This window comes from Rattus norvegicus, chromosome 2 (assembly GCF_021556685.1).
Source record: "Rattus norvegicus strain SHRSP/BbbUtx chromosome 2, alternate assembly SHRSP_T2T, whole genome shotgun sequence".
Taxonomy (NCBI): domain Eukaryota; kingdom Metazoa; phylum Chordata; class Mammalia; order Rodentia; family Muridae; genus Rattus; species Rattus norvegicus.
In genome coordinates, this window is record NC_141535.1 from 181,032,174 (window position 1) to 181,059,157 (window position 26,984).

Below are 26,984 nucleotides of genomic sequence, written 5' to 3' on the forward strand. Positions count from 1 at the left end.
ACCCAGCAATCTCCTTCAGCTGCTTTGATTCAATCTTCTTCCAAACAAGGTAAGGGGGAATATAGTTAACTTGGCTGGATCAGTGTCAGGACAAGAGGATACGTGTATAAACTGCATTCTTAAGCAAAGGCAAAACCATATACATATATGTATGTATATATGTATATACACTTATATATGGCTTGTGCTATTACATGTGTGTGTGTTTGATTTTATTTCCATGAGGCCAGTTAACTCTCTCTTTCCATTGTCCATGTTTTCATTAGTTTTCTTTGTCCAGTTCTGCTGCCAATGGCACAGACTTTATACCAGAGAGCTATTTCAATTCCATACCTGAGAAGTTTACATGTAGTTGTGGAAGATATCTAGCAAACAACCAATAAGTATGTCTACAAATGGCAAGAATGATGAAGAAAATGGAGTCATAGAACAGCATAATGGGAGGGCAGGAGTACTGCAGATTGGATATTCTGAAAAATTATCTTTCTTTTCCTTTTTTAACCATTGAATAAAAATTTAGGTTGACATAGAATTGTGCATAATACATGGAAACATATATATATATGGTGTATAATCAGAAACATTTTATACCTATTATCTCAAACACATATAATGCTCAAACTTTATGAGATGAGAATAATAAAAATCAAGACATCTACTTAAAGCCAAAACATATTCTAATTTATAATTATTACTCTATGATTCTACAATAACATACTATTATGATTATTATAGAATCAATATAATATAATATTTCATGGTTCTTATCTTCAGTTTGTCACTGTGCCCAGTCAATTCTGTGTACATAGCATTTCAAATCTACTTACCTTTGTCTCTCAATCTACCATGACCATTCTGATTCAGTGTACACTTGGGTTCTACCTCTGATTATTATAAGAAAATGCCAGTCGTTTCTCCATTTTTGAACTGATGAAAAGTGTGTGTGAGTGTGTGTGTGTGTGAGAGAGAGAGAGAGAGAGAGAGAGAGAGAGAGAGAGAGAGAGAGAATGTTTCTGTTAGGTAGGAATATTCTATGGGTAAACTTTTGGGTCTTAGTTACAACAAAACAATATTCCAAAGGACCTCTGTCAGTCTAGCATCCTTTGGCATTATGAAAAACTTCAATTTTACATATCTTCAGCAATATTTGAAGGTATCATGTTTCTCTAATTTTAGTCACTTATGAGTATATTGCATCCTCACACTATCATTGTAATTTTTCTCTCCTTAGTAATTAACGAGATTGAACAATTATGAAACATTAGCAATTTGGTACTTTCTGTAAAGTGCTTCTAGGAGAGATTCGTTTTTCTGTTAAGTTGTCTGCATTCATGAATATTGTTTTTACATTAAGAGTAGTATTTTATTGGTTAAAATGTTATATTTTCTCCCATTTTCACTTTATACTATTAGAAATGAACAGAGGTTTTTACATTCAATGTAGTTCAACTTTTAACTCTTCTTTATGATTAGTGTATTTTGTTGGTTGAGACAGGTCTCACTATGGAGCCCAGTAACCTGAAACTTTCTATGCACTCTAGGTTGGCTTCAAAACTGTGATCCTCCTGTTTCAGCTTTTCAAGTGCCAGCACTTAGGATTGATCATTTTTAGTTCAACTTTAGAAGTATTTCCTATTCCAAAGGCTTAACTATATTCTTTCACATAATCTGTCCTACTGTTGAATCTACTGAAAACATTTTTCTATACTGTAATCTAATTAACCTTAAAACATTTACTAGATATGATGTCTATCAGGGGATGGCTCAGTCAGTAAACTGCTTCCCATGCAAGCATGAGGAACCAAGTTGGACCCCAGAAATTATGTAAGCCCTATCCTGGCACAGAGGGACATGCTTATAATTAGTGCTGAGGAGACAAACAAAAACAGGCAAATTCTGGAGCTCACTGGCTAGCCTAGACTACTTAATGAACCCCACTTATTTCATTTCCAAACGAATTCACTGATCTTAAAGGCAAATGAATTTTGTGCTTAAGCTTGTAAAATCTTATTTGAATAACACTGAGCTCTGTTTACCATTTTTTATATTTTTGCATGTGTATTTATGAAATAGTAAAAAGAAAAACTGTTTCATGTAATATACCACTGAACTTTGATACATGAACAAATGTTTTTTTCTTTGTCGTTCTTTCAAAAAATCTCTTGTGATTTTAGGTTGAATTTCCTCCCTAGACTTTTAATAGAATTTCCAACTGAAGCCACTTGACTAACATCCTCACACCCACTAGAACTATATTCACTTAAACTACAATTTTATTAATAAGCAAAGAGCTACTGATAATTTTTATCTATGGTCTGTTTCATTAAGGTATGAAGTGTATTTCTAGAAATGTCTGTATCGCCTACATTCAAACTGATTCCAACACAGCCTCTCACATGTTTCCATTGTCTCTCTAGAGTGTGCAGCATCTACTGCAATGTCTTTCTCTTTTTCCTATTCCTTTTTGATACTGATTATTCATTATTTTTTTCCTTCCTGAATAATTTGTGGGGTTATTGGCTTTATGAGATACTTTCAGAGTAGAACACTGTCTTTGTTACATCTCTAAGATTTCTATTTCATTAATGTGAGTTGTCTTTATTATTTCACTCATTATACTGTCAGACTTAATTTCTTTTTCTCTCATTCAATCTTCCTGAGAGGAATGCTTATATTATATTATAATATATTCATTTGAACTATGAAAACTCACAAGGAGTTAATAAATCCAACCAGCTTTGTTAGATTGAATATCTCAACCTATTTTTTAAATGCTGACATATATTAGTATTATCATTTTATTATGTCAATATACACTAAAATTTCCTCATGTATTATTTAACTATTCCTCATTTATCACTGATTCCCTATGTTCTCAAGTAAGATTATTCCTTGCTTTGTCCATTATTGTATCTGCCACATGATGAGTGCTTTTTCAGTTTGAATATAAACTACAATAAACTAAAATGAGCTTTATAGTTCCACAGAAATAACAACACACACACACACACACACACACACACACACACACACACACACACACACAAAACCAGTTATCTCTGCTCTCAATAGGAGGGCTGATCCAAAACAATCAAATAAACTCTTAAAGTAACGTTTTTGAACATTTTTTCTGACAGAAATCATCAGCCCATCAAATTGAGTAAAAGGCAGCGATTGCCCACTAATTATTAGACCATTCTACTGAAGCAATATTTATTATCTCTCACTTTACCTTGCATCAATTTTGCATCTTCTTTTCCCCATCATTTTGATTGATTTATAAGGCTTAAATTCGGTTCTTTCACGGGGTAATCATAAACTTGCTAAACTATATATTAAATATAAAACACACACAGCATACATATTCCATTTTGCCCAATAAACCATGGTCCATAAGGCTTTAGGTTGGACTATAATACTCACAGTTGACAAGCTTATGTTACCTATAGTATTCTGGTTTTGACTGTTATATAAGTCTAAAAGTCATCATTATAATGCTTTTATATATAATAAACACTTATTTTATATATTGACATTCCTACAACTTTCAGACGTTGAGAAGATAAGTAAGGGAGCTTTTTATTACCCTGCTAGGAGGAACAGCTGGCTAACCAAAAAGGAGTCTTCCCAAGAGCAAACTGAGGTATAAGAATTTAAGAATCTAGTATGATAGATGTATTTAAAGCCATAAAATAGGCAGTGTCAGTTGCCAAAGTCACTTGATATTTTCTCTGTTCACATTGAAGAAGTTATTCTTCAGCATGTGTCATTTCTAAAATGCCCTCTTTAAAAAGATACTGAGTTTATGCCATAAAAGGGCAATTACAAATAAACATATAAAATAAAAGTAAAAAGAAAATGAATTTCGTTTCACTTTTATAGGTGCACACATACAACTAAAAGATGTCCACTCTCCTGGAAAGCATCACTAGCATGATTGACATATTCCAACAATACTCAAACAATGATAAGGAGGAGGAAACACTGAGCAAAGAAGAGCTGAAGGAACTTCTGGAAGGAGAATTACAAGCAGTCTTGAAGGTAAGAAACATAAAACAGAACTGATGAGGAAAAAACGTCCGTGCCTTACTATGAATCAAGCCAAAGACTGTAACAAACATTTTGAGTACTTCATTAGTATAAGAAATAGCTATAATTAAGAAAGGATCAAACTTCTTTAGCTATCCTTAAATGTGTACCTACATGTTCATCATGGACTAGATACCATATTTGAAACACAGATACTGTCAAAATGTAATTTTTAAACAAGAAAATTGAATACTAACAGCTAAAATTATCATAGTATTTTCCAAGAAAAGGTTTAGTGGAGGATACATAGAAAAAAATTTAATCATGAAATGAATTAAAATTCTGATGCAAAAATCAAAAGAAAAGGAGAAAAGAAATCAACCTTAGGGAAAAGAGTGATGCTATGTGGCAGGCATTTAAACATTAACACAGAAACTATCAACACTGAGAAACAAGAAGGAAAAATCATAAAAAACACTGAAACTATGGGTAGAAAATTTTGTTTTCATGGTAAATGTGTACTGCATATCAATTAAAATGTTTAAATTAGGGGTTGGGGATTTAGCTCAGTGGTAAAGCGCTTGCCTAACAAGCCCAAGGCCCAGGGTTCCAGTCTCAGGTCCGGGAAAAAAAATGCTTTAAAAAATGTTTCAATTAGTAGTTTTGAACAAATACATTTCTAAACTTGTTACAGAATCCAAATGACCAAGACATAGCAGAGGTCTTCATGCAAATGCTAGATGTGGACCACGATGACAAAATAGATTTCACTGAGTATTTACTAATGGTATTAAAGCTGGCACAAGCATATTATGAAACATCAAAAAAGAGAAGATCCCAAACAAAAGAATCAGGAAAGAGAAATGAACATGATTATAAAGGATATGAAGAAAGGAGAGAAAAAGTACAAAGAAGACACAGGCGGAGGAACAGTGGAACTGATGGAAAGCAAGAAAATGAACGATCAAAAAGCCCAAGAGGAAGAGGGAACAAAAGACGAGGATCCAGCACTATAAGTGAGGAAAGTGACACAAACAGAAATAGTGATACAGAAAACAAAAGGCACCATCATGGTTCAAACAGAAGGCAAAGAAGAGGTTCCAATTCATCTGACAGGAAAGAGACAAGAAGTAAGAAACACAGAGAGGTAAAAGAAAGAAATGCTGGGATCTATAACGATGGAAAAGACGGACAAGATTGGGAAGTAAACTATGAAAACTGTTATTACAAAACTGAAGAAAGTAACAGGGAACAAAGAGAAGGACGGAATCATAAAACAAAAGAATCGCACAGTGAGAGCGAGGCCTCCGGTGGTCAGGCCGGCCGCAGAGGCACTGCAGCCACCAGGCACACATCTCGCCCCGAACAGTCTCCAGACACTGCTGGCCGGACCGGATCCAGCCGTGGACAGCAGTCCGCCCAACGACATGCTGACTCAACCCCGGGCAGCACAAGAACCGGCTCCAGAGGAAGAGGAGAGTCCCCAGCTGGCCAGCAGTCCCCCGACAGAGCCAGGCACATCGAATCCAGGAGGGGTAGAACCCGGGAGGCCAGCGCCAGCCAGTCCAGTGACAGCGAAGGCCATTCTGGAGCCCATGCCGGGATCGGGCAAGGGCAGACCTCAACCACTCACAGGAGGGCAGGCTCCAGCTCAGGGAGCCAGCGGGCCTCTGCTGGTGGCCAAGCAGCTGACACCTCCAGTCGCTCAGGGGCCAGTCAAGGCCAGGCATCAGGCCAGGGTCGTGCAGGGTCCCGAAGCAGGGAAGCTCAGGGCATCGCTCGTCATGGGCAGTCGACAGACAGCCACAGGCACTCTGGGGCCGGGCAAGCACAAGCCCACACAGCCACAAGCATTGACAGCAGGAGGCCTCGCGGGTCCAGCGAGAGTCAGGCCAGCGACAGCGAGGGCCACTCCGACTACTCAGAAGCACACACACAGGGAGCCCACGGTGGGATCCAAACAAGCCAGAGGCACGAGCAGCGACCCTCCCGAGGCCAGCAGGGCTCCGGACACCCCCAGGTGTACTACTATGGTGTAGAAGAAACCGAGGACGAGTCCGATGCCCAGCAGGGGCACCACCAGCAGCAGCAACAGCAGCGGCAGCAGCAGCGGCAGCGGCACCAGCATGAACAGGAACGAGAACATGAACACCAACAGCCAGAGTCCAGCCACAGGCAGCAGGGGTCCAGTGGGAGAACGCACCGGGCAGCTCGCCATGAACAGGAAAGCGACAGCACCAGGCAAAGGGGCTCTCACCAGGCGCACAGCTCCGCTCGCACCCAGGAGGAGATCGCACGCGGAAGGTCTGGAGCCAGTGCCAGTGAGGGTCCGGGGCCCCAGAGGGAGGCTGCCAGGGACAGCTCTGAGCACGCCCAGTCCAGAAGGAGCGAGACCATCAGCCGTGGACGCTCAGGACACTCCACTGGGAGAGCCCACGAAGACCGCCACGAGCAGGCAACAGACCGCTCTGCCCGCTCCGGGTCCAGGGGAGGCCAGGCCGGCTCCCACAGTGAGAGCGAGGCCTCCGGTGGTCAGGCCGGCCGCAGAGGCACTGCAGCCACCAGGCACACATCTCGCCCCGAACAGTCTCCAGACACTGCTGGCCGGACCGGATCCAGCCGTGGACAGCAGTCCGCCCAACGACATGCTGACTCAACCCCGGGCAGCACAAGAACCGGCTCCAGAGGAAGAGGAGAGTCCCCAGCTGGCCAGCAGTCCCCCGACAGAGCCAGGCACATCGAATCCAGGAGGGGTAGAACCCGGGAGGCCAGCGCCAGCCAGTCCAGTGACAGCGAAGGCCATTCTGGAGCCCATGCCGGGATCGGGCAAGGGCAGACCTCAACCACTCACAGGAGGGCAGGCTCCAGCTCAGGGAGCCAGCGGGCCTCTGCTGGTGGCCAAGCAGCTGACACCTCCAGTCGCTCAGGGGCCAGTCAAGGCCAGGCATCAGGCCAGGGTCGTGCAGGGTCCCGAAGCAGGGAAGCTCAGGGCATCGCTCGTCATGGGCAGTCGACAGACAGCCACAGGCACTCTGGGGCCGGGCAAGCACAAGCCCACACAGCCACAAGCATTGACAGCAGGAGGCCTCGCGGGTCCAGCGAGAGTCAGGCCAGCGACAGCGAGGGCCACTCCGACTACTCAGAAGCACACACACAGGGAGCCCACGGTGGGATCCAAACAAGCCAGAGGCACGAGCAGCGACCCTCCCGAGGCCAGCAGGGCTCCGGACACCCCCAGGTGTACTACTATGGTGTAGAAGAAACCGAGGACGAGTCCGATGCCCAGCAGGGGCACCACCAGCAGCAGCAACAGCAGCGGCAGCAGCAGCGGCAGCGGCACCAGCATGAACAGGAACGAGAACATGAACACCAACAGCCAGAGTCCAGCCACAGGCAGCAGGGGTCCAGTGGGAGAACGCACCGGGCAGCTCGCCATGAACAGGAAAGCGACAGCACCAGGCAAAGGGGCTCTCACCAGGCGCACAGCTCCGCTCGCACCCAGGAGGAGATCGCACGCGGAAGGTCTGGAGCCAGTGCCAGTGAGGGTCCGGGGCCCCAGAGGGAGGCTGCCAGGGACAGCTCTGAGCACGCCCAGTCCAGAAGGAGCGAGACCATCAGCCGTGGACGCTCAGGACACTCCACTGGGAGAGCCCACGAAGACCGCCACGAGCAGGCAACAGACCGCTCTGCCCGCTCCGGGTCCAGGGGAGGCCAGGCCGGCTCCCACAGTGAGAGCGAGGCCTCCGGTGGTCAGGCCGGCCGCAGAGGCACTGCAGCCACCAGGCACACATCTCGCCCCGAACAGTCTCCAGACACTGCTGGCCGGACCGGATCCAGCCGTGGACAGCAGTCCGCCCAACGACATGCTGACTCAACCCCGGGCAGCACAAGAACCGGCTCCAGAGGAAGAGGAGAGTCCCCAGCTGGCCAGCAGTCCCCCGACAGAGCCAGGCACATCGAATCCAGGAGGGGTAGAACCCGGGAGGCCAGCGCCAGCCAGTCCAGTGACAGCGAAGGCCATTCTGGAGCCCATGCCGGGATCGGGCAAGGGCAGACCTCAACCACTCACAGGAGGGCAGGCTCCAGCTCAGGGAGCCAGCGGGCCTCTGCTGGTGGCCAAGCAGCTGACACCTCCAGTCGCTCAGGGGCCAGTCAAGGCCAGGCATCAGGCCAGGGTCGTGCAGGGTCCCGAAGCAGGGAAGCTCAGGGCATCGCTCGTCATGGGCAGTCGACAGACAGCCACAGGCACTCTGGGGCCGGGCAAGCACAAGCCCACACAGCCACAAGCATTGACAGCAGGAGGCCTCGCGGGTCCAGCGAGAGTCAGGCCAGCGACAGCGAGGGCCACTCCGACTACTCAGAAGCACACACACAGGGAGCCCACGGTGGGATCCAAACAAGCCAGAGGCACGAGCAGCGACCCTCCCGAGGCCAGCAGGGCTCCGGACACCCCCAGGTGTACTACTATGGTGTAGAAGAAACCGAGGACGAGTCCGATGCCCAGCAGGGGCACCACCAGCAGCAGCAACAGCAGCGGCAGCAGCAGCGGCAGCGGCACCAGCATGAACAGGAACGAGAACATGAACACCAACAGCCAGAGTCCAGCCACAGGCAGCAGGGGTCCAGTGGGAGAACGCACCGGGCAGCTCGCCATGAACAGGAAAGCGACAGCACCAGGCAAAGGGGCTCTCACCAGGCGCACAGCTCCGCTCGCACCCAGGAGGAGATCGCACGCGGAAGGTCTGGAGCCAGTGCCAGTGAGGGTCCGGGGCCCCAGAGGGAGGCTGCCAGGGACAGCTCTGAGCACGCCCAGTCCAGAAGGAGCGAGACCATCAGCCGTGGACGCTCAGGACACTCCACTGGGAGAGCCCACGAAGACCGCCACGAGCAGGCAACAGACCGCTCTGCCCGCTCCGGGTCCAGGGGAGGCCAGGCCGGCTCCCACAGTGAGAGCGAGGCCTCCGGTGGTCAGGCCGGCCGCAGAGGCACTGCAGCCACCAGGCACACATCTCGCCCCGAACAGTCTCCAGACACTGCTGGCCGGACCGGATCCAGCCGTGGACAGCAGTCCGCCCAACGACATGCTGACTCAACCCCGGGCAGCACAAGAACCGGCTCCAGAGGAAGAGGAGAGTCCCCAGCTGGCCAGCAGTCCCCCGACAGAGCCAGGCACATCGAATCCAGGAGGGGTAGAACCCGGGAGGCCAGCGCCAGCCAGTCCAGTGACAGCGAAGGCCATTCTGGAGCCCATGCCGGGATCGGGCAAGGGCAGACCTCAACCACTCACAGGAGGGCAGGCTCCAGCTCAGGGAGCCAGCGGGCCTCTGCTGGTGGCCAAGCAGCTGACACCTCCAGTCGCTCAGGGGCCAGTCAAGGCCAGGCATCAGGCCAGGGTCGTGCAGGGTCCCGAAGCAGGGAAGCTCAGGGCATCGCTCGTCATGGGCAGTCGACAGACAGCCACAGGCACTCTGGGGCCGGGCAAGCACAAGCCCACACAGCCACAAGCATTGACAGCAGGAGGCCTCGCGGGTCCAGCGAGAGTCAGGCCAGCGACAGCGAGGGCCACTCCGACTACTCAGAAGCACACACACAGGGAGCCCACGGTGGGATCCAAACAAGCCAGAGGCACGAGCAGCGACCCTCCCGAGGCCAGCAGGGCTCCGGACACCCCCAGGTGTACTACTATGGTGTAGAAGAAACCGAGGACGAGTCCGATGCCCAGCAGGGGCACCACCAGCAGCAGCAACAGCAGCGGCAGCAGCAGCGGCAGCGGCACCAGCATGAACAGGAACGAGAACATGAACACCAACAGCCAGAGTCCAGCCACAGGCAGCAGGGGTCCAGTGGGAGAACGCACCGGGCAGCTCGCCATGAACAGGAAAGCGACAGCACCAGGCAAAGGGGCTCTCACCAGGCGCACAGCTCCGCTCGCACCCAGGAGGAGATCGCACGCGGAAGGTCTGGAGCCAGTGCCAGTGAGGGTCCGGGGCCCCAGAGGGAGGCTGCCAGGGACAGCTCTGAGCACGCCCAGTCCAGAAGGAGCGAGACCATCAGCCGTGGACGCTCAGGACACTCCACTGGGAGAGCCCACGAAGACCGCCACGAGCAGGCAACAGACCGCTCTGCCCGCTCCGGGTCCAGGGGAGGCCAGGCCGGCTCCCACAGTGAGAGCGAGGCCTCCGGTGGTCAGGCCGGCCGCAGAGGCACTGCAGCCACCAGGCACACATCTCGCCCCGAACAGTCTCCAGACACTGCTGGCCGGACCGGATCCAGCCGTGGACAGCAGTCCGCCCAACGACATGCTGACTCAACCCCGGGCAGCACAAGAACCGGCTCCAGAGGAAGAGGAGAGTCCCCAGCTGGCCAGCAGTCCCCCGACAGAGCCAGGCACATCGAATCCAGGAGGGGTAGAACCCGGGAGGCCAGCGCCAGCCAGTCCAGTGACAGCGAAGGCCATTCTGGAGCCCATGCCGGGATCGGGCAAGGGCAGACCTCAACCACTCACAGGAGGGCAGGCTCCAGCTCAGGGAGCCAGCGGGCCTCTGCTGGTGGCCAAGCAGCTGACACCTCCAGTCGCTCAGGGGCCAGTCAAGGCCAGGCATCAGGCCAGGGTCGTGCAGGGTCCCGAAGCAGGGAAGCTCAGGGCATCGCTCGTCATGGGCAGTCGACAGACAGCCACAGGCACTCTGGGGCCGGGCAAGCACAAGCCCACACAGCCACAAGCATTGACAGCAGGAGGCCTCGCGGGTCCAGCGAGAGTCAGGCCAGCGACAGCGAGGGCCACTCCGACTACTCAGAAGCACACACACAGGGAGCCCACGGTGGGATCCAAACAAGCCAGAGGCACGAGCAGCGACCCTCCCGAGGCCAGCAGGGCTCCGGACACCCCCAGGTGTACTACTATGGTGTAGAAGAAACCGAGGACGAGTCCGATGCCCAGCAGGGGCACCACCAGCAGCAGCAACAGCAGCGGCAGCAGCAGCGGCAGCGGCACCAGCATGAACAGGAACGAGAACATGAACACCAACAGCCAGAGTCCAGCCACAGGCAGCAGGGGTCCAGTGGGAGAACGCACCGGGCAGCTCGCCATGAACAGGAAAGCGACAGCACCAGGCAAAGGGGCTCTCACCAGGCGCACAGCTCCGCTCGCACCCAGGAGGAGATCGCACGCGGAAGGTCTGGAGCCAGTGCCAGTGAGGGTCCGGGGCCCCAGAGGGAGGCTGCCAGGGACAGCTCTGAGCACGCCCAGTCCAGAAGGAGCGAGACCATCAGCCGTGGACGCTCAGGACACTCCACTGGGAGAGCCCACGAAGACCGCCACGAGCAGGCAACAGACCGCTCTGCCCGCTCCGGGTCCAGGGGAGGCCAGGCCGGCTCCCACAGTGAGAGCGAGGCCTCCGGTGGTCAGGCCGGCCGCAGAGGCACTGCAGCCACCAGGCACACATCTCGCCCCGAACAGTCTCCAGACACTGCTGGCCGGACCGGATCCAGCCGTGGACAGCAGTCCGCCCAACGACATGCTGACTCAACCCCGGGCAGCACAAGAACCGGCTCCAGAGGAAGAGGAGAGTCCCCAGCTGGCCAGCAGTCCCCCGACAGAGCCAGGCACATCGAATCCAGGAGGGGTAGAACCCGGGAGGCCAGCGCCAGCCAGTCCAGTGACAGCGAAGGCCATTCTGGAGCCCATGCCGGGATCGGGCAAGGGCAGACCTCAACCACTCACAGGAGGGCAGGCTCCAGCTCAGGGAGCCAGCGGGCCTCTGCTGGTGGCCAAGCAGCTGACACCTCCAGTCGCTCAGGGGCCAGTCAAGGCCAGGCATCAGGCCAGGGTCGTGCAGGGTCCCGAAGCAGGGAAGCTCAGGGCATCGCTCGTCATGGGCAGTCGACAGACAGCCACAGGCACTCTGGGGCCGGGCAAGCACAAGCCCACACAGCCACAAGCATTGACAGCAGGAGGCCTCGCGGGTCCAGCGAGAGTCAGGCCAGCGACAGCGAGGGCCACTCCGACTACTCAGAAGCACACACACAGGGAGCCCACGGTGGGATCCAAACAAGCCAGAGGCACGAGCAGCGACCCTCCCGAGGCCAGCAGGGCTCCGGACACCCCCAGGTGTACTACTATGGTGTAGAAGAAACCGAGGACGAGTCCGATGCCCAGCAGGGGCACCACCAGCAGCAGCAACAGCAGCGGCAGCAGCAGCGGCAGCGGCACCAGCATGAACAGGAACGAGAACATGAACACCAACAGCCAGAGTCCAGCCACAGGCAGCAGGGGTCCAGTGGGAGAACGCACCGGGCAGCTCGCCATGAACAGGAAAGCGACAGCACCAGGCAAAGGGGCTCTCACCAGGCGCACAGCTCCGCTCGCACCCAGGAGGAGATCGCACGCGGAAGGTCTGGAGCCAGTGCCAGTGAGGGTCCGGGGCCCCAGAGGGAGGCTGCCAGGGACAGCTCTGAGCACGCCCAGTCCAGAAGGAGCGAGACCATCAGCCGTGGACGCTCAGGACACTCCACTGGGAGAGCCCACGAAGACCGCCACGAGCAGGCAACAGACCGCTCTGCCCGCTCCGGGTCCAGGGGAGGCCAGGCCGGCTCCCACAGTGAGAGCGAGGCCTCCGGTGGTCAGGCCGGCCGCAGAGGCACTGCAGCCACCAGGCACACATCTCGCCCCGAACAGTCTCCAGACACTGCTGGCCGGACCGGATCCAGCCGTGGACAGCAGTCCGCCCAACGACATGCTGACTCAACCCCGGGCAGCACAAGAACCGGCTCCAGAGGAAGAGGAGAGTCCCCAGCTGGCCAGCAGTCCCCCGACAGAGCCAGGCACATCGAATCCAGGAAGGGTAGAACCCGGGAGGCCAGCGCCAGCCAGTCCAGTGACAGCGAAGGCCATTCTGGAGCCCATGCCGGGATCGGGCAAGGGCAGACCTCAACCACTCACAGGAGGGCAGGCTCCAGCTCAGGGAGCCAGCGGGCCTCTGCTGGTGGCCAAGCAGCTGACACCTCCAGTCGCTCAGGGGCCAGTCAAGGCCAGGCATCAGGCCAGGGTCGTGCAGGGTCCCGAAGCAGGGAAGCTCAGGGCATCGCTCGTCATGGGCAGTCGACAGACAGCCACAGGCACTCTGGGGCCGGGCAAGCACAAGCCCACACAGCCACAAGCATTGACAGCAGGAGGCCTCGCGGGTCCAGCGAGAGTCAGGCCAGCGACAGCGAGGGCCACTCCGACTACTCAGAAGCACACACACAGGGAGCCCACGGTGGGATCCAAACAAGCCAGAGGCACGAGCAGCGACCCTCCCGAGGCCAGCAGGGCTCCGGACACCCCCAGGTGTACTACTATGGTGTAGAAGAAACCGAGGACGAGTCCGATGCCCAGCAGGGGCACCACCAGCAGCAGCAACAGCAGCGGCAGCAGCAGCGGCAGCGGCACCAGCATGAACAGGAACGAGAACATGAACACCAACAGCCAGAGTCCAGCCACAGGCAGCAGGGGTCCAGTGGGAGAACGCACCGGGCAGCTCGCCATGAACAGGAAAGCGACAGCACCAGGCAAAGGGGCTCTCACCAGGCGCACAGCTCCGCTCGCACCCAGGAGGAGATCGCACGCGGAAGGTCTGGAGCCAGTGCCAGTGAGGGTCCGGGGCCCCAGAGGGAGGCTGCCAGGGACAGCTCTGAGCACGCCCAGTCCAGAAGGAGCGAGACCATCAGCCGTGGACGCTCAGGACACTCCACTGGGAGAGCCCACGAAGACCGCCACGAGCAGGCAACAGACCGCTCTGCCCGCTCCGGGTCCAGGGGAGGCCAGGCCGGCTCCCACAGTGAGAGCGAGGCCTCCGGTGGTCAGGCCGGCCGCAGAGGCACTGCAGCCACCAGGCACACATCTCGCCCCGAACAGTCTCCAGACACTGCTGGCCGGACCGGATCCAGCCGTGGACAGCAGTCCGCCCAACGACATGCTGACTCAACCCCGGGCAGCACAAGAACCGGCTCCAGAGGAAGAGGAGAGTCCCCAGCTGGCCAGCAGTCCCCCGACAGAGCCAGGCACATCGAATCCAGGAGGGGTAGAACCCGGGAGGCCAGCGCCAGCCAGTCCAGTGACAGCGAAGGCCATTCTGGAGCCCATGCCGGGATCGGGCAAGGGCAGACCTCAACCACTCACAGGAGGGCAGGCTCCAGCTCAGGGAGCCAGCGGGCCTCTGCTGGTGGCCAAGCAGCTGACACCTCCAGTCGCTCAGGGGCCAGTCAAGGCCAGGCATCAGGCCAGGGTCGTGCAGGGTCCCGAAGCAGGGAAGCTCAGGGCATCGCTCGTCATGGGCAGTCGACAGACAGCCACAGGCACTCTGGGGCCGGGCAAGCACAAGCCCACACAGCCACAAGCATTGACAGCAGGAGGCCTCGCGGGTCCAGCGAGAGTCAGGCCAGCGACAGCGAGGGCCACTCCGACTACTCAGAAGCACACACACAGGGAGCCCACGGTGGGATCCAAACAAGCCAGAGGCACGAGCAGCGACCCTCCCGAGGCCAGCAGGGCTCCGGACACCCCCAGGTGTACTACTATGGTGTAGAAGAAACCGAGGACGAGTCCGATGCCCAGCAGGGGCACCACCAGCAGCAGCAACAGCAGCGGCAGCAGCAGCGGCAGCGGCACCAGCATGAACAGGAACGAGAACATGAACACCAACAGCCAGAGTCCAGCCACAGGCAGCAGGGGTCCAGTGGGAGAACGCACCGGGCAGCTCGCCATGAACAGGAAAGCGACAGCACCAGGCAAAGGGGCTCTCACCAGGCGCACAGCTCCGCTCGCACCCAGGAGGAGATCGCACGCGGAAGGTCTGGAGCCAGTGCCAGTGAGGGTCCGGGGCCCCAGAGGGAGGCTGCCAGGGACAGCTCTGAGCACGCCCAGTCCAGAAGGAGCGAGACCATCAGCCGTGGACGCTCAGGACACTCCACTGGGAGAGCCCACGAAGACCGCCACGAGCAGGCAACAGACCGCTCTGCCCGCTCCGGGTCCAGGGGAGGCCAGGCCGGCTCCCACAGTGAGAGCGAGGCCTCCGGTGGTCAGGCCGGCCGCAGAGGCACTGCAGCCACCAGGCACACATCTCGCCCCGAACAGTCTCCAGACACTGCTGGCCGGACCGGATCCAGCCGTGGACAGCAGTCCGCCCAACGACATGCTGACTCAACCCCGGGCAGCACAAGAACCGGCTCCAGAGGAAGAGGAGAGTCCCCAGCTGGCCAGCAGTCCCCCGACAGAGCCAGGCACATCGAATCCAGGAGGGGTAGAACCCGGGAGGCCAGCGCCAGCCAGTCCAGTGACAGCGAAGGCCATTCTGGAGCCCATGCCGGGATCGGGCAAGGGCAGACCTCAACCACTCACAGGAGGGCAGGCTCCAGCTCAGGGAGCCAGCGGGCCTCTGCTGGTGGCCAAGCAGCTGACACCTCCAGTCGCTCAGGGGCCAGTCAAGGCCAGGCATCAGGCCAGGGTCGTGCAGGGTCCCGAAGCAGGGAAGCTCAGGGCATCGCTCGTCATGGGCAGTCGACAGACAGCCACAGGCACTCTGGGGCCGGGCAAGCACAAGCCCACACAGCCACAAGCATTGACAGCAGGAGGCCTCGCGGGTCCAGCGAGAGTCAGGCCAGCGACAGCGAGGGCCACTCCGACTACTCAGAAGCACACACACAGGGAGCCCACGGTGGGATCCAAACAAGCCAGAGGCACGAGCAGCGACCCTCCCGAGGCCAGCAGGGCTCCGGACACCCCCAGGTGTACTACTATGGTGTAGAAGAAACCGAGGACGAGTCCGATGCCCAGCAGGGGCACCACCAGCAGCAGCAACAGCAGCGGCAGCAGCAGCGGCAGCGGCACCAGCATGAACAGGAACGAGAACATGAACACCAACAGCCAGAGTCCAGCCACAGGCAGCAGGGGTCCAGTGGGAGAACGCACCGGGCAGCTCGCCATGAACAGGAAAGCGACAGCACCAGGCAAAGGGGCTCTCACCAGGCGCACAGCTCCGCTCGCACCCAGGAGGAGATCGCACGCGGAAGGTCTGGAGCCAGTGCCAGTGAGGGTCCGGGGCCCCAGAGGGAGGCTGCCAGGGACAGCTCTGAGCACGCCCAGTCCAGAAGGAGCGAGACCATCAGCCGTGGACGCTCAGGACACTCCACTGGGAGAGCCCACGAAGACCGCCACGAGCAGGCAACAGACCGCTCTGCCCGCTCCGGGTCCAGGGGAGGCCAGGCCGGCTCCCACAGTGAGAGCGAGGCCTCCGGTGGTCAGGCCGGCCGCAGAGGCACTGCAGCCACCAGGCACACATCTCGCCCCGAACAGTCTCCAGACACTGCTGGCCGGACCGGATCCAGCCGTGGACAGCAGTCCGCCCAACGACATGCTGACTCAACCCCGGGCAGCACAAGAACCGGCTCCAGAGGAAGAGGAGAGTCCCCAGCTGGCCAGCAGTCCCCCGACAGAGCCAGGCACATCGAATCCAGGAGGGGTAGAACCCGGGAGGCCAGCGCCAGCCAGTCCAGTGACAGCGAAGGCCATTCTGGAGCCCATGCCGGGATCGGGCAAGGGCAGACCTCAACCACTCACAGGAGGGCAGGCTCCAGCTCAGGGAGCCAGCGGGCCTCTGCTGGTGGCCAAGCAGCTGACACCTCCAGTCGCTCAGGGGCCAGTCAAGGCCAGGCATCAGGCCAGGGTCGTGCAGGGTCCCGAAGCAGGGAAGCTCAGGGCATCGCTCGTCATGGGCAGTCGACAGACAGCCACAGGCACTCTGGGGCCGGGCAAGCACAAGCCCACACAGCCACAAGCATTGACAGCAGGAGGCCTCGCGGGTCCAGCGAGAGTCAGGCCAGCGACAGCGAGGGCCACTCCGACTACTCAGAAGCACACACACAGGGAGCCCACGGTGGGATCCAAACAAGCCAGAGGCACGAGCAGCGACCCTCCCGAGGCCAGCAGGGCTCCGGACACCCCCAGGTGTACTACTATGGTGTAGAAGAAACCGAGGACGAGTCCGATGCCCAGCAGGGGCACCACCAGCAGCAGCAACAGCAGCGGCAGCAGCAGCGGCAGCGGCACCAGCATGAACAGGAACGAGAACATGAACACCAACAGCCAGAGTCCAGCCACAGGCAGCAGGGGTCCAGTGGGAGAACGCACCGGGCAGCTCGCCATGAACAGGAAAGCGACAGCACCAGGCAAAGGGGCTCTCACCAGGCGCACAGCTCCGCTCGCACCCAGGAGGAGATCGCACGCGGAAGGTCTGGAGCCAGTGCCAGTGAGGGTCCGGGGCCCCAGAGGGAGGCTGCCAGGGACAGCTCTGAGCACGCCCAGTCCAGAAGGAGCGAGACCATCAGCCGTGGACGCTCAGGACACTCCACTGGGAGAGCCCACGAAGACCGCCACGAGCAGGCAACAGACCGCTCTGCCCGCTCCGGGTCCAGGGGAGGCCAGGCCGGCTCCCACAGTGAGAGCGAGGCCTCCGGTGGTCAGGCCGGCCGCAGAGGCACTGCAGCCACCAGGCACACATCTCGCCCCGAACAGTCTCCAGACACTGCTGGCCGGACCGGATCCAGCCGTGGACAGCAGTCCGCCCAACGACATGCTGACTCAACCCCGGGCAGCACAAGAACCGGCTCCAGAGGAAGAGGAGAGTCCCCAGCTGGCCAGCAGTCCCCCGACAGAGCCAGGCACATCGAATCCAGGAGGGGTAGAACCCGGGAGGCCAGCGCCAGCCAGTCCAGTGACAGCGAAGGCCATTCTGGAGCCCATGCCGGGATCGGGCAAGGGCAGACCTCAACCACTCACAGGAGGGCAGGCTCCAGCTCAGGGAGCCAGCGGGCCTCTGCTGGTGGCCAAGCAGCTGACACCTCCAGTCGCTCAGGGGCCAGTCAAGGCCAGGCATCAGGCCAGGGTCGTGCAGGGTCCCGAAGCAGGGAAGCTCAGGGCATCGCTCGTCATGGGCAGTCGACAGACAGCCACAGGCACTCTGGGGCCGGGCAAGCACAAGCCCACACAGCCACAAGCATTGACAGCAGGAGGCCTCGCGGGTCCAGCGAGAGTCAGGCCAGCGACAGCGAGGGCCACTCCGACTACTCAGAAGCACACACACAGGGAGCCCACGGTGGGATCCAAACAAGCCAGAGGCACGAGCAGCGACCCTCCCGAGGCCAGCAGGGCTCCGGACACCCCCAGGTGTACTACTATGGTGTAGAAGAAACCGAGGACGAGTCCGATGCCCAGCAGGGGCACCACCAGCAGCAGCAACAGCAGCGGCAGCAGCAGCGGCAGCGGCACCAGCATGAACAGGAACGAGAACATGAACACCAACAGCCAGAGTCCAGCCACAGGCAGCAGGGGTCCAGTGGGAGAACGCACCGGGCAGCTCGCCATGAACAGGAAAGCGACAGCACCAGGCAAAGGGGCTCTCACCAGGCGCACAGCTCCGCTCGCACCCAGGAGGAGATCGCACGCGGAAGGTCTGGAGCCAGTGCCAGTGAGGGTCCGGGGCCCCAGAGGGAGGCTGCCAGGGACAGCTCTGAGCACGCCCAGTCCAGAAGGAGCGAGACCATCAGCCGTGGACGCTCAGGACACTCCACTGGGAGAGCCCACGAAGACCGCCACGAGCAGGCAACAGACCGCTCTGCCCGCTCCGGGTCCAGGGGAGGCCAGGCCGGCTCCCACAGTGAGAGCGAGGCCTCCGGTGGTCAGGCCGGCCGCAGAGGCACTGCAGCCACCAGGCACACATCTCGCCCCGAACAGTCTCCAGACACTGCTGGCCGGACCGGATCCAGCCGTGGACAGCAGTCCGCCCAACGACATGCTGACTCAACCCCGGGCAGCACAAGAACCGGCTCCAGAGGAAGAGGAGAGTCCCCAGCTGGCCAGCAGTCCCCCGACAGAGCCAGGCACATCGAATCCAGGAGGGGTAGAACCCGGGAGGCCAGCGCCAGCCAGTCCAGTGACAGCGAAGGCCATTCTGGAGCCCATGCCGGGATCGGGCAAGGGCAGACCTCAACCACTCACAGGAGGGCAGGCTCCAGCTCAGGGAGCCAGCGGGCCTCTGCTGGTGGCCAAGCAGCTGACACCTCCAGTCGCTCAGGGGCCAGTCAAGGCCAGGCATCAGGCCAGGGTCGTGCAGGGTCCCGAAGCAGGGAAGCTCAGGGCATCGCTCGTCATGGGCAGTCGACAGACAGCCACAGGCACTCTGGGGCCGGGCAAGCACAAGCCCACACAGCCACAAGCATTGACAGCAGGAGGCCTCGCGGGTCCAGCGAGAGTCAGGCCAGCGACAGCGAGGGCCACTCCGACTACTCAGAAGCACACACACAGGGAGCCCACGGTGGGATCCAAACAAGCCAGAGGCACGAGCAGCGACCCTCCCGAGGCCAGCAGGGCTCCGGACACCCCCAGGTGTACTACTATGGTGTAGAAGAAACCGAGGACGAGTCCGATGCCCAGCAGGGGCACCACCAGCAGCAGCAACAGCAGCGGCAGCAGCAGCGGCAGCGGCACCAGCATGAACAGGAACGAGAACATGAACACCAACAGCCAGAGTCCAGCCACAGGCAGCAGGGGTCCAGTGGGAGAACGCACCGGGCAGCTCGCCATGAACAGGAAAGCGACAGCACCAGGCAAAGGGGCTCTCACCAGGCGCACAGCTCCGCTCGCACCCAGGAGGAGATCGCACGCGGAAGGTCTGGAGCCAGTGCCAGTGAGGGTCCGGGGCCCCAGAGGGAGGCTGCCAGGGACAGCTCTGAGCACGCCCAGTCCAGAAGGAGCGAGACCATCAGCCGTGGACGCTCAGGACACTCCACTGGGAGAGCCCACGAAGACCGCCACGAGCAGGCAACAGACCGCTCTGCCCGCTCCGGGTCCAGGGGAGGCCAGGCCGGCTCCCACAGTGAGAGCGAGGCCTCCGGTGGTCAGGCCGGCCGCAGAGGCACTGCAGCCACCAGGCACACATCTCGCCCCGAACAGTCTCCAGACACTGCTGGCCGGACCGGATCCAGCCGTGGACAGCAGTCCGCCCAACGACATGCTGACTCAACCCCGGGCAGCACAAGAACCGGCTCCAGAGGAAGAGGAGAGTCCCCAGCTGGCCAGCAGTCCCCCGACAGAGCCAGGCACATCGAATCCAGGAGGGGTAGAACCCGGGAGGCCAGCGCCAGCCAGTCCAGTGACAGCGAAGGCCATTCTGGAGCCCATGCCGGGATCGGGCAAGGGCAGACCTCAACCACTCACAGGAGGGCAGGCTCCAGCTCAGGGAGCCAGCGGGCCTCTGCTGGTGGCCAAGCAGCTGACACCTCCAGTCGCTCAGGGGCCAGTCAAGGCCAGGCATCAGGCCAGGGTCGTGCAGGGTCCCGAAGCAGGGAAGCTCAGGGCATCGCTCGTCATGGGCAGTCGACAGACAGCCACAGGCACTCTGGGGCCGGGCAAGCACAAGCCCACACAGCCACAAGCATTGACAGCAGGAGGCCTCGCGGGTCCAGCGAGAGTCAGGCCAGCGACAGCGAGGGCCACTCCGACTACTCAGAAGCACACACACAGGGAGCCCACGGTGGGATCCAAACAAGCCAGAGGCACGAGCAGCGACCCTCCCGAGGCCAGCAGGGCTCCGGACACCCCCAGGTGTACTACTATGGTGTAGAAGAAACCGAGGACGAGTCCGATGCCCAGCAGGGGCACCACCAGCAGCAGCAACAGCAGCGGCAGCAGCAGCGGCAGCGGCACCAGCATGAACAGGAACGAGAACATGAACACCAACAGCCAGAGTCCAGCCACAGGCAGCAGGGGTCCAGTGGGAGAACGCACCGGGCAGCTCGCCATGAACAGGAAAGCGACAGCACCAGGCAAAGGGGCTCTCACCAGGCGCACAGCTCCGCTCGCACCCAGGAGGAGATCGCACGCGGAAGGTCTGGAGCCAGTGCCAGTGAGGGTCCGGGGCCCCAGAGGGAGGCTGCCAGGGACAGCTCTGAGCACGCCCAGTCCAGAAGGAGCGAGACCATCAGCCGTGGACGCTCAGGACACTCCACTGGGAGAGCCCACGAAGACCGCCACGAGCAGGCAACAGACCGCTCTGCCCGCTCCGGGTCCAGGGGAGGCCAGGCCGGCTCCCACAGTGAGAGCGAGGCCTCCGGTGGTCAGGCCGGCCGCAGAGGCACTGCAGCCACCAGGCACACATCTCGCCCCGAACAGTCTCCAGACACTGCTGGCCGGACCGGATCCAGCCGTGGACAGCAGTCCGCCCAACGACATGCTGACTCAACCCCGGGCAGCACAAGAACCGGCTCCAGAGGAAGAGGAGAGTCCCCAGCTGGCCAGCAGTCCCCCGACAGAGCCAGGCACATCGAATCCAGGAGGGGTAGAACCCGGGAGGCCAGCGCCAGCCAGTCCAGTGACAGCGAAGGCCATTCTGGAGCCCATGCCGGGATCGGGCAAGGGCAGACCTCAACCACTCACAGGAGGGCAGGCTCCAGCTCAGGGAGCCAGCGGGCCTCTGCTGGTGGCCAAGCAGCTGACACCTCCAGTCGCTCAGGGGCCAGTCAAGGCCAGGCATCAGGCCAGGGTCGTGCAGGGTCCCGAAGCAGGGAAGCTCAGGGCATCGCTCGTCATGGGCAGTCGACAGACAGCCACAGGCACTCTGGGGCCGGGCAAGCACAAGCCCACACAGCCACAAGCATTGACAGCAGGAGGCCTCGCGGGTCCAGCGAGAGTCAGGCCAGCGACAGCGAGGGCCACTCCGACTACTCAGAAGCACACACACAGGGAGCCCACGGTGGGATCCAAACAAGCCAGAGGCACGAGCAGCGACCCTCCCGAGGCCAGCAGGGCTCCGGACACCCCCAGGTGTACTACTATGGTGTAGAAGAAACCGAGGACGAGTCCGATGCCCAGCAGGGGCACCACCAGCAGCAGCAACAGCAGCGGCAGCAGCAGCGGCAGCGGCACCAGCATGAACAGGAACGAGAACATGAACACCAACAGCCAGAGTCCAGCCACAGGCAGCAGGGGTCCAGTGGGAGAACGCACCGGGCAGCTCGCCATGAACAGGAAAGCGACAGCACCAGGCAAAGGGGCTCTCACCAGGCGCACAGCTCCGCTCGCACCCAGGAGGAGATCGCACGCGGAAGGTCTGGAGCCAGTGCCAGTGAGGGTCCGGGGCCCCAGAGGGAGGCTGCCAGGGACAGCTCTGAGCACGCCCAGTCCAGAAGGAGCGAGACCATCAGCCGTGGACGCTCAGGACACTCCACTGGGAGAGCCCACGAAGACCGCCACGAGCAGGCAACAGACCGCTCTGCCCGCTCCGGGTCCAGGGGAGGCCAGGCCGGCTCCCACAGTGAGAGCGAGGCCTCCGGTGGTCAGGCCGGCCGCAGAGGCACTGCAGCCACCAGGCACACATCTCGCCCCGAACAGTCTCCAGACACTGCTGGCCGGACCGGATCCAGCCGTGGACAGCAGTCCGCCCAACGACATGCTGACTCAACCCCGGGCAGCACAAGAACCGGCTCCAGAGGAAGAGGAGAGTCCCCAGCTGGCCAGCAGTCCCCCGACAGAGCCAGGCACATCGAATCCAGGAGGGGTAGAACCCGGGAGGCCAGCGCCAGCCAGTCCAGTGACAGCGAAGGCCATTCTGGAGCCCATGCCGGGATCGGGCAAGGGCAGACCTCAACCACTCACAGGAGGGCAGGCTCCAGCTCAGGGAGCCAGCGGGCCTCTGCTGGTGGCCAAGCAGCTGACACCTCCAGTCGCTCAGGGGCCAGTCAAGGCCAGGCATCAGGCCAGGGTCGTGCAGGGTCCCGAAGCAGGGAAGCTCAGGGCATCGCTCGTCATGGGCAGTCGACAGACAGCCACAGGCACTCTGGGGCCGGGCAAGCACAAGCCCACACAGCCACAAGCATTGACAGCAGGAGGCCTCGCGGGTCCAGCGAGAGTCAGGCCAGCGACAGCGAGGGCCACTCCGACTACTCAGAAGCACACACACAGGGAGCCCACGGTGGGATCCAAACAAGCCAGAGGCACGAGCAGCGACCCTCCCGAGGCCAGCAGGGCTCCGGACACCCCCAGGTGTACTACTATGGTGTAGAAGAAACCGAGGACGAGTCCGATGCCCAGCAGGGGCACCACCAGCAGCAGCAACAGCAGCGGCAGCAGCAGCGGCAGCGGCACCAGCATGAACAGGAACGAGAACATGAACACCAACAGCCAGAGTCCAGCCACAGGCAGCAGGGGTCCAGTGGGAGAACGCACCGGGCAGCTCGCCATGAACAGGAAAGCGACAGCACCAGGCAAAGGGGCTCTCACCAGGCGCACAGCTCCGCTCGCACCCAGGAGGAGATCGCACGCGGAAGGTCTGGAGCCAGTGCCAGTGAGGGTCCGGGGCCCCAGAGGGAGGCTGCCAGGGACAGCTCTGAGCACGCCCAGTCCAGAAGGAGCGAGACCATCAGCCGTGGACGCTCAGGACACTCCACTGGGAGAGCCCACGAAGACCGCCACGAGCAGGCAACAGACCGCTCTGCCCGCTCCGGGTCCAGGGGAGGCCAGGCCGGCTCCCACAGTGAGAGCGAGGCCTCCGGTGGTCAGGCCGGCCGCAGAGGCACTGCAGCCACCAGGCACACATCTCGCCCCGAACAGTCTCCAGACACTGCTGGCCGGACCGGATCCAGCCGTGGACAGCAGTCCGCCCAACGACATGCTGACTCAACCCCGGGCAGCACAAGAACCGGCTCCAGAGGAAGAGGAGAGTCCCCAGCTGGCCAGCAGTCCCCCGACAGAGCCAGGCACATCGAATCCAGGAGGGGTAGAACCCGGGAGGCCAGCGCCAGCCAGTCCAGTGACAGCGAAGGCCATTCTGGAGCCCATGCCGGGATCGGGCAAGGGCAGACCTCAACCACTCACAGGAGGGCAGGCTCCAGCTCAGGGAGCCAGCGGGCCTCTGCTGGTGGCCAAGCAGCTGACACCTCCAGTCGCTCAGGGGCCAGTCAAGGCCAGGCATCAGGCCAGGGTCGTGCAGGGTCCCGAAGCAGGGAAGCTCAGGGCATCGCTCGTCATGGGCAGTCGACAGACAGCCACAGGCACTCTGGGGCCGGGCAAGCACAAGCCCACACAGCCACAAGCATTGACAGCAGGAGGCCTCGCGGGTCCAGCGAGAGTCAGGCCAGCGACAGCGAGGGCCACTCCGACTACTCAGAAGCACACACACAGGGAGCCCACGGTGGGATCCAAACAAGCCAGAGGCACGAGCAGCGACCCTCCCGAGGCCAGCAGGGCTCCGGACACCCCCAGGTGTACTACTATGGTGTAGAAGAAACCGAGGACGAGTCCGATGCCCAGCAGGGGCACCACCAGCAGCAGCAACAGCAGCGGCAGCAGCAGCGGCAGCGGCACCAGCATGAACAGGAACGAGAACATGAACACCAACAGCCAGAGTCCAGCCACAGGCAGCAGGGGTCCAGTGGGAGAACGCACCGGGCAGCTCGCCATGAACAGGAAAGCGACAGCACCAGGCAAAGGGGCTCTCACCAGGCGCACAGCTCCGCTCGCACCCAGGAGGAGATCGCACGCGGAAGGTCTGGAGCCAGTGCCAGTGAGGGTCCGGGGCCCCAGAGGGAGGCTGCCAGGGACAGCTCTGAGCACGCCCAGTCCAGAAGGAGCGAGACCATCAGCCGTGGACGCTCAGGACACTCCACTGGGAGAGCCCACGAAGACCGCCACGAGCAGGCAACAGACCGCTCTGCCCGCTCCGGGTCCAGGGGAGGCCAGGCCGGCTCCCACAGTGAGAGCGAGGCCTCCGGTGGTCAGGCCGGCCGCAGAGGCACTGCAGCCACCAGGCACACATCTCGCCCCGAACAGTCTCCAGACACTGCTGGCCGGACCGGATCCAGCCGTGGACAGCAGTCCGCCCAACGACATGCTGACTCAACCCCGGGCAGCACAAGAACCGGCTCCAGAGGAAGAGGAGAGTCCCCAGCTGGCCAGCAGTCCCCCGACAGAGCCAGGCACATCGAATCCAGGAGGGGTAGAACCCGGGAGGCCAGCGCCAGCCAGTCCAGTGACAGCGAAGGCCATTCTGGAGCCCATGCCGGGATCGGGCAAGGGCAGACCTCAACCACTCACAGGAGGGCAGGCTCCAGCTCAGGGAGCCAGCGGGCCTCTGCTGGTGGCCAAGCAGCTGACACCTCCAGTCGCTCAGGGGCCAGTCAAGGCCAGGCATCAGGCCAGGGTCGTGCAGGGTCCCGAAGCAGGGAAGCTCAGGGCATCGCTCGTCATGGGCAGTCGACAGACAGCCACAGGCACTCTGGGGCCGGGCAAGCACAAGCCCACACAGCCACAAGCATTGACAGCAGGAGGCCTCGCGGGTCCAGCGAGAGTCAGGCCAGCGACAGCGAGGGCCACTCCGACTACTCAGAAGCACACACACAGGGAGCCCACGGTGGGATCCAAACAAGCCAGAGGCACGAGCAGCGACCCTCCCGAGGCCAGCAGGGCTCCGGACACCCCCAGGTGTACTACTATGGTGTAGAAGAAACCGAGGACGAGTCCGATGCCCAGCAGGGGCACCACCAGCAGCAGCAACAGCAGCGGCAGCAGCAGCGGCAGCGGCACCAGCATGAACAGGAACGAGAACATGAACACCAACAGCCAGAGTCCAGCCACAGGCAGCAGGGGTCCAGTGGGAGAACGCACCGGGCAGCTCGCCATGAACAGGAAAGCGACAGCACCAGGCAAAGGGGCTCTCACCAGGCGCACAGCTCCGCTCGCACCCAGGAGGAGATCGCACGCGGAAGGTCTGGAGCCAGTGCCAGTGAGGGTCCGGGGCCCCAGAGGGAGGCTGCCAGGGACAGCTCTGAGCACGCCCAGTCCAGAAGGAGCGAGACCATCAGCCGTGGACGCTCAGGACACTCCACTGGGAGAGCCCACGAAGACCGCCACGAGCAGGCAACAGACCGCTCTGCCCGCTCCGGGTCCAGGGGAGGCCAGGCCGGCTCCCACAGTGAGAGCGAGGCCTCCGGTGGTCAGGCCGGCCGCAGAGGCACTGCAGCCACCAGGCACACATCTCGCCCCGAACAGTCTCCAGACACTGCTGGCCGGACCGGATCCAGCCGTGGACAGCAGTCCGCCCAACGACATGCTGACTCAACCCCGGGCAGCACAAGAACCGGCTCCAGAGGAAGAGGAGAGTCCCCAGCTGGCCAGCAGTCCCCCGACAGAGCCAGGCACATCGAATCCAGGAGGGGTAGAACCCGGGAGGCCAGCGCCAGCCAGTCCAGTGACAGCGAAGGCCATTCTGGAGCCCATGCCGGGATCGGGCAAGGGCAGACCTCAACCACTCACAGGAGGGCAGGCTCCAGCTCAGGGAGCCAGCAGGCCTCTGTTGAAGGTTCTGATGGCTATGATTCTATTGTTAAATCTAAATATCTTAGTTTTAGTCAATCACATTGCTATTATTATTAACAATGAGCAGCAATTTGCAACAGATTAAATGCTGAAATATAACCTCAAACATAGGGATTGTTCATTTTAGTATTTGGGTTTTTGGTTCCTTATTATCCTTAATTCATATCAGGTATTTCCTTTTCCTTTATAGTTCCCTTTACTCTATCAATATTTTGAGCCTAAATCCTGAGTTTTCGTAATAGATATTTCTTAGGATCAAGAATTTAATTTTTAACCTCATGTTGTTTCCTATCATAGTTCTTTCTTTCGTCTTTAAAATGTTTAATTTGGTTCATTGAAGACTAGACACAATTTTACCCAAAAGTTTTAAAATACTCAAAATTTATAATGAGTCTTTTGTATGCATAATGCCCTGCCTGCACTAGGAGTTTATCATGTCTATCCTTTGTACTCCTAAAATCTGTACTTTCTTCTTCAATCATTTAAATCCCATTGGACATTTCTAATTCACCACAGTAAAATTGTATAATAATTGAAAATAAACAATTGGCTA

At 58.9% G+C, this 26,984-nt stretch overlaps 1 protein-coding gene across 1 annotated transcript; it reads left to right on the forward strand.

Moving 5' to 3' along the window:
- Positions 1-26,984, forward strand: Flg (filaggrin). The gene is given in 3 exon segments (NM_001393766.1): positions 1-49; positions 3,883-4,041; positions 4,724-26,984. Coding segments are annotated over 2 exon segments (21,903 nt in total). The 5' UTR covers positions 1-49; positions 3,883-3,903; the 3' UTR covers positions 26,489-26,984.